This window comes from Leptonotus elevatus, chromosome 20, assembly GCF_054856555.1.
Source record: "Leptonotus elevatus isolate MCC_2025b chromosome 20, RoL_Lele_1.0, whole genome shotgun sequence".
Lineage (NCBI taxonomy): Eukaryota > Metazoa > Chordata > Actinopteri > Syngnathiformes > Syngnathidae > Leptonotus > Leptonotus elevatus.
Genome location: NC_141258.1, coordinates 15,593,933 through 15,608,932, shown reverse-complemented (window position 1 = coordinate 15,608,932; position 15,000 = coordinate 15,593,933). Strand labels below are relative to the sequence as shown.

The 15,000-nt window shown below is 38.7% G+C and overlaps 1 protein-coding gene across 1 annotated transcript in view; it reads right to left on the bottom strand.

Moving 5' to 3' along the window:
• Positions 1-15,000, bottom strand: part of bms1 (BMS1 ribosome biogenesis factor) — a 28,034-nt gene that overhangs the window by 779 nt on the left and 12,255 nt on the right. The window contains exons 10-22 of the mRNA XM_086065218.1: positions 14,750-15,000; positions 13,692-13,793; positions 13,126-13,286; positions 12,962-13,043; positions 11,548-11,627; positions 11,164-11,352; positions 9,466-9,654; positions 8,436-8,616; positions 7,387-7,445; positions 5,383-5,505; positions 5,113-5,260; positions 1,187-1,362; positions 1-3 (exon numbers count right to left, since the gene is read on the bottom strand). The exon at positions 1-3 is cut by the window's left edge and continues 159 nt beyond it; the exon at positions 14,750-15,000 is cut by the window's right edge and continues 249 nt beyond it. Of these exons, the coding sequence (XP_085921344.1) occupies positions 1-3; positions 1,187-1,362; positions 5,113-5,260; positions 5,383-5,505; positions 7,387-7,445; positions 8,436-8,616; positions 9,466-9,654; positions 11,164-11,352; positions 11,548-11,627; positions 12,962-13,043; positions 13,126-13,286; positions 13,692-13,793; positions 14,750-15,000 (1,744 nt within the window). The remainder of the gene's footprint in view (positions 4-1,186; positions 1,363-5,112; positions 5,261-5,382; positions 5,506-7,386; positions 7,446-8,435; positions 8,617-9,465; positions 9,655-11,163; positions 11,353-11,547; positions 11,628-12,961; positions 13,044-13,125; positions 13,287-13,691; positions 13,794-14,749) is intronic.

The following is a 15,000-nucleotide window of genomic DNA, read 5'->3' as shown; positions in this document are numbered from 1 at the left end:
AGGCTGATATGAAGCAGATTCAGAGTTAGGGTTACTTCTGGTGAACTACTCAAAACCATCAACTCTAAAAAGGATTACATTTTCTACACTAAACTTTAACTTTTCCATTGACATTTTAAAAATCATCAGCACTTATTAACTCATTCCCAACCAGCCATTTTCACTGAAGCAGCTCCCTTCACTCCCGGCTGTTTTACTGTATTTTGACTGATTTTTGTTCGGTAAGCGCTCTGCTTGACTGTCTGCGTGGGAGCATTTCTGCCGACATATTGCTTACATACAGGAAATTTGGCCCTGCTTGAGGACTGGCAGGCATGAGAATCTGAAAGGCTGAACTGAAAGATGATTTGAGTCTACTGGTTTCTCATGCCTGCTAGTCTTCAACCAGGTCCAGGTTTCCTGTATATAAGATACAGTTGAACGTCTTGGTACTCACTGCTTTCGCTTTATGGAACAGTGATGGGACACAGTGACTTGCTAAGAAAAATTTAAACAAGAAGAATGTCAACATTTATTTATTTAAACTCAGTATGGTACGCCCAGCCATCTTCACTGAAGCAATTCCCTTCGCTCCTGGCTGTTTTACTGGATTTAGATTTTGCAAGGTCCACAAAATATGATGTTCTATTGCTATAAAAACATGGAACCTACCAAAAGAAAGATTAGAGTCTCTTTTATCACCAGGAAAAAAAGTACATTTGTATCTGTTTACGTTTTGCAGCAATTAGCATTAGAATATAGCCAAGTTTCATCATAATTCACAAACCTGATGATAACACTGGGAAAAAGAGCTTGTTGCAACATGGCCCTGGCTAATCTCTTATACTCTGCTGCCACCTGCTGGCCGTTTTTTGTAATAAATACCATTGCTTTAGGCAACTTCGTCATGTCAGAAGCTGTATCAAAGCCTTCTGTATGCATAAAAAAACTTAAGCGTACAAATGAGTTTTTGAGTTTGAAATAGTTAATGTACCAAATATTCTATATTTTGTTTAAAAATTAAATAGAATGTGTTGAATGAAAAAAAGCTGTTTTTATTTACCCAGATATTTTTAAAAGGACATTTTAGAGCTGTGATTTTAATACCGTGATACCACAATATTTTTGCTCATGGTTATAATACCATCAAAATCGAAGGCCCATACCTACTTGGCATATGAGTTATCATTTCACAGTGTTACTCTACCTTGTACAGAGAGTCAGGATTGGGTTTGTTGCGGACTCCCAGGTCATGTTTGAGCTGCCCCAGGGTCCTCATTCCTGACCAGCTGTCCTTCTGACCCACAGGCAGCAGCAGAGATGTGACAGCATTGTAGAGCTGTGGAACAGACACTGGATACCAGGAGCGCAGGAACACAATATCTGCAAAATTGTCACACAGGATAACAGGGTTTTACAATTACTGATTCATCCCCAAAATAATCTGCAGATTAATCAATTATTCAAATAATGATTGTACTACAATACATGTATTTGAAGATAAGTGCTGAAAACGTGCAAATACAGAGAACAACTTAGAACTGAATTGTTGTGATATAGTGTGAAACACGTTTTAACCAGTTCAGTTGTCTGGCCCACCTCCACTATGCAAGCACTGAGCGCCGTCATTCCAGATGACCTGGACACCAGTCCGCCTTGCAAGCAGACTAGCCCCGCTATGTTGTGTGGATCCACGCCTGACACAAAACAGAGGGGGTGGCGGCAAATTGGACGAATGCCTGTCTGTGCACTAGCGATGCCGATCCATGGGCGGACGACCTAGAAGGCTAGCGAGGCCTGCTAACCCTCCCACTTTACTTGTGGTCGGTGACTCTGGGTTGTTTATGAATAGGTAGTTGCTTCTCCAGTTGCAAACACTTAGTGCCACCAACTGGTTGTCAAGATAACAAAAGCCCATTGGCCCCGTAAAAGAGTGGCTGGGTGACAAAGGGTATGTTTACATAGGACCACCCAAAACTGGTTGTTTTCAGTAGTGTTAAGGAGGAGTGGATATTAAGCGTGCTGTAATTCTTGTTCTTTCTGTACATCAACCAAAAAATGTCAGACACGTGTGAAATTTTTTAAAATTTCTTTCAGATACTTGTACAGGAAGCAGTCATATTGGCAACATGACAAGAAGCCGCCATCTTGGTGGAATTTTCGAGAGAGAAAAAAAACATGCCGATGCCGTTGGCACTTAAAAACACTTTCACGGATAGTGGTTACTACAGTGGACAGCTATTAAAATGTTGTTTTCTCCTATATAAATGAATATTTTGCCACAGTTGGCCATTAGCCACTCCAGTGGACACTAGTGTAGTCTTGACATACAATACCATCCAGTGGTCAACGTTTGTAAGTGCAAAAAATAAAAATAAAAGATGGCCGACAGAAGTTCAGATGTGACGTGCAAGGAAGGAATTAAGTGTCTATTCCTTATATTCTAGGAGGCCTTTGCAAGTAAAAATATATTGGGACATCAAGCAACAACTAAGGAGTAATATAATTGTTAAAATATCCAAGTATTGATTTTGTAATTTGAAGGAATGGCGATTGTCGACTCAATCGGACTTTATTAGCTGTATTGTGACAATAATACAACTTAGTGTTGCTGTAACTTCGTTGCTTTTGAAAATACTTTATCTGCAGTAATTTTTTATTTATTTTTTGCTTTAAAGGTCAGGCCGTTGAATTATTTAGTTTAACTGTGACATTGAAAGCATCTTGACTGCTTGGGGAATGGGTGGGTTGTGTGTGAGTAGGTTTTCCCAATCACAAATTGATCAATGACAAAATTATGCCCGTTAAACAAGCGCATTATTCTCTATATCGGCGGTGGACATGCCACGCAATATTGTCACTGTGGGGCGCGCGGGGGGAGGGGCGGTTCTTCCAAGTTTATACCTCTACGATCACAATCAGATGTTCCTTAAACACGCCATTCATCCGGTATCAGCGTCGGCGGAGGGTTGTCTTATGTTATTGTATTAAATTTCACTTAAAGCCACAGCAATCACAATCTGATACACCTTCAGCATTCAGCCACTAACGACAACAGCCAACATACTCCGAAGGCATTTTCATCACGGAGGTTATCGACTTCCATTGACCGCCTGCCAAAAATCATAATTTTTAAGGCTTCTATATTATTTTCAAGTGTTTCCAGCTCACAATGTTTTTATTTTATTTGTGCCTCATGCTTTATATTGTGATTATCTTATCATGCATCGTAATCATTCCCACACGCAAGCCCTGTTTAAACTAATTTGCATATTTATGTACGGGCCTCCCAGGTAAGGTCTATTCGGGGGTGCTGGAGAGGAGGGTCCGTCGGGAAGTTGAATCTCGGATTCAGGAGGAGCAGTGTGGTTTTCGTCCCGGCCGTGGAACAGTGGACCAGCTCTACACCCTCAGCAGGATCCTTGGGGGTGCATGGGAGTTTGCCCAACCAGTCCACATGTGCTTTGTGGACTTGGAGAAGGCGTTTGACCGTGTCCCTCGGGGAGTCCTGTGGGGGTGCTTCGGGATTATGGGGTACCGGGCCCCCTGATACGGGCTATTCGGTCCCTGTACGACCGATGTCAGAGTTTGGTCTGCATTGCCGGCAGTAAGTCGAATTTGTTTCCTGTGAGGGTTGGACTCCGCCAAGGTTGCCCTTTGTCACCGATTCTGTTCATAACTTTTATGGACAGAATTTCTAGGCGCAGCCGGAGTGTTGAGGGGGTCCGGTGTGGTGGCCTCAACATTGCATCTCTGCTTTTTGCAGATGATGTGGTGCTGTTGGCTTCTTCAAGCCGTGATCTCCAGTGTGAAGCGGTTGGGATGAGGATCAGCACCTCCAAATCCGAGACCATGGTCCTCAGTCGGAAAAGGGTGGAGTGCCCTCTCCGGGTCGGGGATGAGATCCTGCTCCAAGTGGAGGAGTTCAAGTATCTTGGAGTCTTGTTCACGAGAGAGGGTAGGTTAGAGCGGGAGATCGACAGACGGTGCAGCGTCTGCAGTGATGCAGAGGCTGTATCGGTTCGTTGTGGTGAAGAAGGAGCTGAGCCGAAAGGCAAAGCTCTCGATTTACCGGTCGATCTACGTTCCTGCCCTCACCTATGGTCACGAGCTGTGGGTCGTGACCGAAAGAACAGGATCCCGGATACAAGCGGCCGAAATGAGTTTCCTCCGCAGGGTAGCCGCGGGCTCTCCCTTAGAGATAGGGTGAGAAGCTCGGTCATCCGGGAGGGACTCAGCGTCGAGCCGCTACTCCTCCACGTTGAGAGGAACCAGTTGAGGTGGAATGTACGGGCGTGGAGAGGGAGGAGTCTGGTACTCTAACATTTCCGCATTGATTGAGATGTATGAAAGGAATGCTCTTAGACTTGTATGTACGCATGGATTTGTACATCTGGATTGTTTTGTGCATGCAACGTTTTCTGTAAATGGACATACGGCGTGTTTTAGTATGAAAGCCACGCATGTCTTCGTACATGAGGCCCCTTATCCTTATGTTTTGTAGTCGTCAGGTGCAGAACATGCTAGCAAAACCTACAATATAGTCAAGCAACACCATCTGACTCAAGTGGGGATGATGACAGCGGCAGTGATGATGAATGGTTGCCAGAAAAAAGAAAATTTCTATCCTTATTTCATAAAAAGTTAATTTCTCTTTGGGTAAATGTTTTTGCAATACATGTAGTAGTACATGTAGTAGTTTTGAAATATGTTAACACGATCTTAAAAATCAAACAGACATTTTCTATAGTGTTTACATAATTTATTTACTCTTTTCTTACAAACATATTTCATCAGTTGCTTAAAATGCACTTTATCCACCCTAGTGGACATGTCACCAACTCCTTGAAAAATGAACGAAAAAAAAAAAATGAAGGTGATAATTTTTTTGTCATGTCAAAAGAGAACAAAAACAGTTGAGGAAAAAAATCCTGATGTAGGCATCATAATTTGTGCATGAAAGGGTTAAAACCGCTCTAAAATCCCCTATGGATTTTCAACATTCGTGCTGCGTTACACTCAGGTTGAAGTGGCCTTTCCAACCACACTTGGCATTTTGACAGATTTTTATTTTTGGGAAATCCTGCCACGTTGCTTGTCATATACATCAACGGAAAAGTAGGACAAACTCACCACTCATAAGTAGCCTGTCCTCAAATGTGGCTCTATAGGATCCTGGTGGCGTTGACAGTGCTTTCTTGATTTGTCCCCTGATGCCAGACACTGTTCTTATAGAGGCCCCTTCAAATTTAGCCACCTCCAGCACTGTATTGAACATACCCTGCATACAGGAAGGGAGAAGTCACAACAGCCTACAGTACGTATTTTTTTCTTTATACTTTGGAGGGACAGGGTGTTGTATTTGACAATACAGATAGACAAGAGGTATTCAAAAGCTCCTACCTTAATGAAACAGGTGTTCTTAAAGATCTTGTATGGGTAGCCAATGAGTTTGAGCTTCTTAACCACCGTCACTGACTTATCTAGGTCCAGGACGACTCCTGTTGCTGCAATACGGAAATTGCCCTGCACAGAAAGGCAAACATGCTTTCAGTACACTGCCAATAAAAAGTTAAACAAATCATAAAAAGTTAATGAACCAAAAAACTTTACAGGTGATATTAATTCCATTCTAATTGAACCAGGGAATTTAATGGTTGAGTCATGGAGCACAACACCTGTTGTGAATTTTGCCACGTTCTGCTCCTCGTTAGAGAGGAATAAGTTCTGCGTAAAATACTGAAACACTGAACAGTTGTCCCTGTGATTTCAAAAGGTCCAGGGGCCGTAGATACTAGATAGTTTATCATACCACCGCCAAACACTACATTTTAAGCCACAGGTACAAGTACTACCATACGCGTGTTTTACTCTTACTATGGTGACAGGCCTATTTATTGCATATGAGGGAGATGGATCAGTTTGCATATCGTCACTGCTATGTGAAAAACACTTATGTCCATTTTTGGAATGCAGGCATGCCAAAAACTTTTTAAAAAAGCAACAACAAAAAAATGGACATAAGTGTTTTTGACATAGCAGCAACGATATATTACAATACTTCATGATGCCCTAAGACGAAGAGAGAATGCTGAAATGGGTGTTCACTAAGACGAGCAGCATCTTGATTTCACACCTAAAAAAATTTAAGTTATAGAGTGGTGAGCCCAATCCCCGAACATAACAGACAAACAAATAATGCTGTTTCTGAGAAAAAACCAAGAAATGCAGAGGAACGTTGCAAGGTTCCTACTTCCTACACATTTGGAATTTCAAAATTCCATACTTTTCCATACCCTAACTGTGTATTTTTTTTCTTCCTCAGAGAAATATACTAGATGAGTAAATGTATCCATGTACCATATATAAAACATGCACTTTAATTGTTCTTAATATCTTTATTTGAACACATTAACAGTTCAATGTTCAAATTTTTGTTGCGTCCAAGTGTCTGAAGTCTAAACATAAAACTGTAACCAAACAACTAGTGCTGTCAAAGTTAAAGCGTTATCTCATTGATTAATCACAAAAAATGATCGCATTAATTATGTTTAATACAGATTAATCACACTATTTATATTTTTGACCACATATGATCCTTTAGCTTGACAGCGGATGGTTATGTTAAAGGTAGCGCAGGTTGTATTTGAGCAACAAACATAACTACATGCATTAAAGTAAAGCATTTAATAAATGTTTGCGTATGATATTCAGAATATTTGTTCTAGCCAAAACATTGGCTGTTTTTTTCCCATTTTTAATTATGCAAGTAATTAACTGATTAGAAAAAGAGGAGGAAGAGAGCGTGCAGTGGAACAAAAAATGTGGAAGACATCCTCATAACATTAAATGTAGAAGGAATTAACACATAACAGGCGCTCTTCAAATTTGGCGGGCAAAAAATGTTGATAAAAAGCCTAGTGATTAGTCATGATTAATCAAAATTCTAAGATGTGATTAATTTGATTAAAAAATGTAATCGTTTGACAGCTCTAAAACAGACACACACACTGAATTATGTGCAATTCTATTGTCTTCATATGTGGCAATACAAAGCCAAAGAACAAAAAAACTTTATACCATTGAGGTATATAAAAAATAAATTAAAAAAAAGTGCAATAAGTCGCATGAAACCACATGAAACCCATCCGTCTCATCCGACGTGTCGTAAGTTCAGTAATGAAATTTGATTAGACATTTTTATTTTATCCGATTCATTGATTAAATCGACAAAACAATCGACAGAATTATTGATTCTTAATAATCGTTACTTGCACCAAATGATGGTTGGGAATCCATGACCAATGTGACCTTTATACAAGCTGAAGACACACAACACAGTCTTTAAAGTTCAGCAACAAGTTTTTATTTTTTTTTAAATCGATAAAAAATAAATAGATTACTTACATTAATTCCTGCAACCGATTGCAGAGCCAGGAATCCTGTTCCCTGCGGTGTAATTGGACCTACAGAGAAAAGTGAGAAAATATGCATGTTTTTGTCATGTTCTCAGTAGTTTGGAGATAATGTATTACAAGATAAAGGAACTGTCTTGCTTTTGTGATATGGTATTCATAAGGGGTGCACCGATCGATCGGCCTGCCGATTTATCGGCCCCGATTTCCTTAATTTTTGGAAGATCGGTGATCGGCCGATCCCTTAAAAATAAAATGATCTTTTCCACCAATCTCATCTCCCTCCTCAGAGGTCTGAAAAAGTTAGCCACTGTCCTGTTCTACTGAGATGACTAATAGGATTTTCATTTTTATTTGAGAGAACCACTTCAAGATTGGAACACTAAAGGTATATGTTGCTTGTAATGAAAAAAATCAGTATCGGCAAAAATCTGGATCGGCAGGTCAGACTTTTTAAAAGATCGGGGATCGTCCAGAAAATTGTTAGCGTTGCACCCCTAGTATTCATCATCAAATACATTAAACGCCTGTCTCTTTTTTAATGCCACGCCTAGTTATGTAGCATTTCCGTATATTAATTAGGAGATGCAATAACTAATTTAAGTCTCCAATGAAGGCCGAGGTTTGAAGTGGTAGGGTCTTCTCTTAATATGTAAATCTGTCTCGATTTATTCTTTTGGGGGGGTTAGAATTTTTATTAAGATGAGTTCAGATCAGGAGAATTAGTAATAGGCTCTTTGCACAAATCCACTACTTCCTGAACTCAATACCACTCCATTTCCTGTCTTTCATTATTGGACAAACTGATTAATCCTGGTGTGTCTGGCCATTGTCGTTGTGGTTACTAAAGTCAGTGGTACTGAGTTCAGGAAGTAGTGGATTTGTGCAAAGAGCCCATTGATTGCTCACAGCCAATCTGAGGGAGCCATAATTATGGCTGAATTGGATTAAAATATGGTAAATGTTATTTCTACCCTACTGTTTGATAATGCATCATGTGGAGTTTGTCCATTTGCACAGTATTGTACAGTTTCAACTTACCCCAGATGGAGGCACCACAGTGCATGTGCTGTGGTGTGTATTTAAGAAGGCGATGTCGCCCATTGTGATCCTCAATATGGTAAAGGGGGATGGTCTGAAAGCGACGCCAGCCGAGCGACAGTATGAGTGGGTCTCTTGTCTTCAAGATGCGATTATACCAGCGATGTTTCTTCAGTCTCATCTAAGAGAAACACACACACGCATGTACTTTAGTGCTGTCAAAGTTAAAGCGTTAACTCAATTGATGAATCACAATATATATTTAGATATATATATATATATTTTTTTTTTTTTTGCACTAATCATGTATAAATGCAGATTAATCACAATTAATTTTGACAGCAGATGATCCTTTAGCTTGACAGCGGATTGTTACGTTAACGGTAGCAAGTGTTTGAGCACTAAACATAACTACATTTATTAAAGTAAGGCATTTAATAAATGTTTGTACATGACATTCAGAATATTTGTACGACGGCATATATATATATTTTAGAGGGTGAGGGCAATATTCAGGGAAAAATTTGTATTTCTTGTACGTTTCTGAGTTTTTTTTCTTGCAAATTTTCCACTTTATTAAGTCTCAAATTTGCCACTTTAAAAAGTGGCAAATTTGCGATTTTTTTCTTGGAATATTACACCACCACACCCCTGCCCTCTGAAAAAAAAAATAATAATACGTGGCCGTATATTTGTTCATGTGAAAATATTGGGGTAATTTTTTTTTCTCAATTAAAATTTTGCAAAGTAACTGATTTGAAAAAGAAGAGGATGAAAGTATGCAGTGGATACAAAAATGTTGAAGATGTCCTCATAATATTAAATGTCGAAAGAATACATACATAACAGGTGCTCTTCAAATTTGGTGAGCAAAAAATTTAATAAAAAGCCTTTTTAATTAAGTGATTAATCGAAATACTAAAATATGATTAATCTGGTTAAAAAATGTAATCCTTTGAAAGCTCGAATGTACTTTAATAAAAAAAATAATCGTAAAACCTCGTCAGAGATGTAAATCAACTGGACATACCTGTAGGTATCCAGCGCTCCCCTCATTGGAGCCCAAGCCACCGAGGATGATAGGATAGTGAGGATCGAAGTTTGTGACAAATTCACAAGGTAGAGAGGAGATCTCCAACCTGACATACATTCCTGGTCGGAAACCTTCATACTGTACTCTTGTCTCGTCATCCAAATCCTTGAACTCTGCCCTGTTTAGCTATGGGAAAAATACATGTGCTGTTCATATAATTAGAACATCAAGGAAAAGTCCATTTATTTCAATAATTTGTTTGAAAGAGTGAAACTTGTTACATCAGTTCACCACACACAAAGTGAAGTATTTCAAGCCTTTATTTGTTTCAATTTTGATGATTATGGTAGAAAGACACCCGAGGTGGCAAATCCAGGTCCAGAAAGTAAAAACCCTGCCACAGTTTGGCTTTAGCCCCTGATGCTAGCTAGCTAGCTCATTAGCAGGTAAACAAGCACCATTGGAGCTAGTTAGGGAGCTAGCTAGCTAGGACCTGGGGCTAAAGCCAAACTGTGGAAAGGCTTTTACTTTCTTTTTACTTTTATTTTTGTGTCTTTCTGCCATAATCATCAAAATTCAAACAACTAAAGTATGAGAATATTATGTTCTACAATTTAAAACTGCTGGTAACAAGAGTCATTTCACAATTTACAAAGATTTTAAGTAGGGATTTTCTATACCACTTTTTTAGATCGATACAGATACGATACTCAAAACTTCAGTACTCACCGATATCGATACCATTAATACTTATAATGCATACAATTTCCCAAAAAACAATGACCGGTAATATATTTTTTTTTAAAGACATATATATCCCAACTATAGCAAATTTCGTTCAAATTGAATAGAATCAACGGCCATTTTATTTTTTCAACTTGCTCATAAGTCATTTTGCAAAGAGCACACAAAATGTTTTTTTTTCCGATAAATAAGATTCAACAAATAATCCAGTGGCCAGAAAAAAAAAGGCCCAGTCATATGTGGTTGTACAACTTATTTTTAAGGAATACAGTGAAGTGCAAAGAATTCAATTTAACACAATAGTGTTTCATGTAATTTAGTATTATCTACCATGTTAAGAATTTCTCAAGCTATTTAGTGTGTGGAAGGCTGCTCAGTGGTCAATGACGATATACAATATACAAAGATATGTCTGCGTTTCAGAGCTAATTAAATTGTTGAGTACAACTGAATATTTATAGGCACCGTTTATTTTTTAGCACCGCAGCTCGAGGACGTTAAGGCAATTAAGGACACGGCAAATGTAAACGAGGCAATTAAACACGGCAAAATATATATATATAAACATATATAACACAGATTGAACCACAGATAATAGGTAATATTACTCACAACAAGAGTACTTACTTAATCTCAATAACGCACGCCGAAATGGCGCTGCTGGAAGTAATGAAATTAACAAGTGTTACCTCATAAGGAAACACACAGGAAACGAACTAAACAGAACAAAACAAATGAGATGGAACAAAACGTTTGCTCCATCCTGACAGCTCCTGACCGAAAAATGGCCACAAGAACGCGGGACCGGTATCCATATCCGTCACGAGTACTGAAACCATGAAATCTGGTATCTGTACTCGCACATCCCTAATTTTCCCTAATTCCCTAATTCATCTCTAAAAGCAACAGTTTGAGTCAAAGAGATGAAATTCCGCAAATGTGCGCAAATACCTCTGCCTGCTTCTGCATCTCCTCCTTTAGATCATCAAAGTAAGTGGCATCGCCGTCATCATACTCGGCATCAAACCTCTCTTTCAGCCTCCTTTTTTTATCCAAACGCTTGTTTTTCTGGACTTCATCATCATCCACCTTCATTGGAGTCTCTTCAGCGTCATCGTCTTCATCACTCTCATTATTATTCTGTTGGTCATATATATTTTTTTTTTAATAAATAACAAAACATTTTGTAAAAGGAGTTGATTGCTAAATTCAAAACGTTTATGATGTAGACAGAAATGTAATACTCTTATATAATACTCTATAACTGTGGCTATGATGGCAAAGACAATACTTTTCCAATTGACATTCAGTTAGTAATGAACTTTCTAAGCAAACCTCAGCATCATCCTGTGCCCCAGTTTCTCCTTTGTGGACTTCGCCTGTTTCCAGATCTTCAAAATCTCCATACATCTCATCTACATGAAAGATGCATTTGTTAATTGTCAGATTAACTATAAGAAACACAAAAGAATCCAAGCTTTTTCCTGCATATAAAATTTGGAGGCAGCAGCCTTATTATGTCGAGCCGCCTCCGGCTCTAAAAATCTCCGACATCATGTAAAAGGTTTAGGGTTGTCCAGATCCAATCGACATGATTAACAATCGGGGTTGATCATGTGATGTTCAGCTCATCGGCAAGGGCTGCAAAATATTAGATTTTTAACATTTTCTTAATTTCCAAAGTCAAGAATAGCATATTCAGTTTACTTGATCTGAACCGTTGCTGATGTACACCCATATAAAAAGGTATCATCTTGGGATACTTTTATTTGAATAATTGAGAAAAACTAAGGCTACGTTCACACTGCAGGCAAATGCGACCCAAATCTGACTTTTTTGCCCAAATGCAATTTGTATATGACTTTTTTAATGTCAGTCTGAACGGCTCAATTCCGATTTTTTCATATCCGACCTGGGTCACTTTCATATATGGTCCTAGATCGGACATGTATCCGAATTTTTGCAATGCGACCGCAGTCTGAACGCATATATCTGAACTCGACGTCATCAAAAGTCCAATATGCACGCCGCGCAGGCAGGGGCATTAAGCTTGATTTATGCTCGACGCATCCGCGAGGTCCGCACGGCTCGGGAGATGTACGTAAATCGGCAAAGTTGTTTCGAGTAACAGTTGTGACTTTATATTTGACTTTAATTTAATCCCACTTGAAACATCAAGTATAAAGATTACATTTGTGGTGGTGATTTAGTAATTTAGCCACACAGACGGCTCATTTATTACGCGCGGCAATGACGTGACGTCATCCTTAGGGAGGGGGGAAAAAAAGGACAGGTCTCCGTGAGATGAGGTGCTCGAACTGGCTCGCTTATTTTCACAAAATATTATTTCTCCCCCTTCCCGCATCACTCCTCTGTTGATATGAGATGGTAAAAATATGAGCCCCGACGACGGACTTTTAAAAGTCCTTGGCCCAGACACGCTGGACCATACGTATTTACTTCCGCAAACACAGCGTTGTGAGTGATGTATCTTTTTCTGCGCATACAAGTCACTTTGGGGATGCATTACATCCACACAGCAGACAGACTGAGGTTGCAATTAATAGGTAATGTGAACGCTTACACAAAAAAAAAATCGGATTTCTCCCAAAAATCGGAATTGAGCATTAAGACCTGCAGTGTGTACGTAGCCTAAGATAATTGACAACATTTGGATATGGTATTTTTGTTTTTAATTGCATTGCAGAGGTAATGGATCAGGACTGTGGAAGTGGACTTTTCTATTTACCATGTTCCTTCAGGAGCGTAGCGGCATCTTGGTCCTCCTCCCATTTCCCCGTTACAAAACAATCCCTAATGGAGTTCAGCATCTGGATAAATAATGCAAAACATTTCAGCTACATTTTCACAGAAATTATATATTAGTGCATTTATGTGTGGCGAAAATACTACCTCCTCCAGATCCCAGTTGTGGGAGGAATCAGGGCTGAAATGTGAACAATCAAGAGCATTTGCTTGAAACATTCTACTCTTCTGAGGGCGGTTGATGCGAAAGAGTCCTCCCAACTCGTCCTTATCACTATCATCGTCGTCGTCCTCTTTTCCCTCAGCTACTAAATAGAGACAAATGTTGGTAAAAACATCAGAAATATATCTGCATTCTTCTTTGAGCATAACTATCTTGATATAAATGTGGGTGATAGCATAGTAGCATTTCATCCGATTTTTTATGTAAAAGGATGAATGCATGAATTTGAAAATATGAATCGCTGGCGTCGGTCCAAAAACTCGCAAGTCACAATTTGGAAAATTTCATATATTTAAAAAAAAATTATACTTTTGGTCAGTTGTATTATTTCTACGAATTATTGACCAATCTAAAGTGTTGAAAAAGGCCGATAAACAGTTTTTGGGGTCTCCTGAAAAGTGACGATTTCGGAGATATGTTTTGACACCAGTGAATTATATATTTTTTTCATTTGCAGCTTAAAGCCTGTAAAAACGCTATTATTTGATACCTGAACCATAAACCAGTTTTCGCAGGTTGGGCATAGCTTCTTGGCGGCGTAAAAATGCTTCAGATGCCATCTGCTGCAGACAGTCTTTCCATCGCAGAGCCCCTGTAGATCCAAACAAAAGGTTCCATCAAGTGAACTCAAGGACAAACAAACTACCGTAATTGTGTCACAAACTCCATAATGAACGTAGATTATGTAATTTTCCTTTATAAAAGAAGTTGTCAATACTAAAATGGTGCAACCCGAGTAAAAATAAGCATAAGTAACTGGAGTAAAAATAAGCAGAACGATACACAGCACCCGAAGCCTGAAATAAAGCGGAACGTAACTGCATAAGTCAGCTGAGAGTATACTACCGTAATATAATAAACAATCATTTATAACATAAAAAGTTAAAAACCTTTATTATTACTCACACATTGGAGACATTTTCATGGTTTCAGTAACATTATTGGATACAAGAATTAAAAAAAAGACACTTTTGCTGTTTTGTTTGCGTGGTGAATGTTAATTTTGACATTTTTGATCTGATTAATCTCATTGAATAGACTTGCTTTCTTTTTACTACAGTTGAAAACAGAATAGGTCAAGGCTAATTAAGCCATGGACATAGATATCTGAATGAATTATAGAAAACAAAACTGAAAGCCTGTTGTACAGTGTTTTCACTTAAAATATCAGAATATCCCAATTAATACTCGTTTCATCATTGTTATTTATTTGATCCATTTAGCTTCTCTAATGGACTGCATAATTAAAACAATCCAGAAATGAATAATTTATGAGATATTATTAATTAAAAATATTTTTTACCTTAATTTTATATTATATGTACTGTTACCGTGAAGGGATGCAATTGATACAGTGATATTAATTTGGGGCCATATGTATCGCCCAGCCCTACCTACAATTAGGTGCATATTTACTTTTATCACTACACTACTTAAGAGGGCATTATCCCTGCTGACTGAAATCATTTGACAGTGAAAATCCAACTAAAATAAAATTAAAATACATTTAAACATGACAAAATTGTGAAACTGAAAAGATGCATTTACCCAGCTCTTCTTGTGCTTCCTCTCCCCTTTCACTAACTGTCTTTTTTATTGCAGTTTGAGCTTCATCCTCATCTTCCTCATCATCAACAACATCCATCTCTTCTTCATCTTCTTCAGAGCAATGTCCAGAGTCTGCTGCTCTCCCAACCTCCACTTCTTCCCCACTCATCTCTAGGTCGTCCTCACTGTCAGCGAAAACAGGCAACTCGGACACCACTTCTCTAAAAGCTTTTGTCTCCTCCATCTTGCGT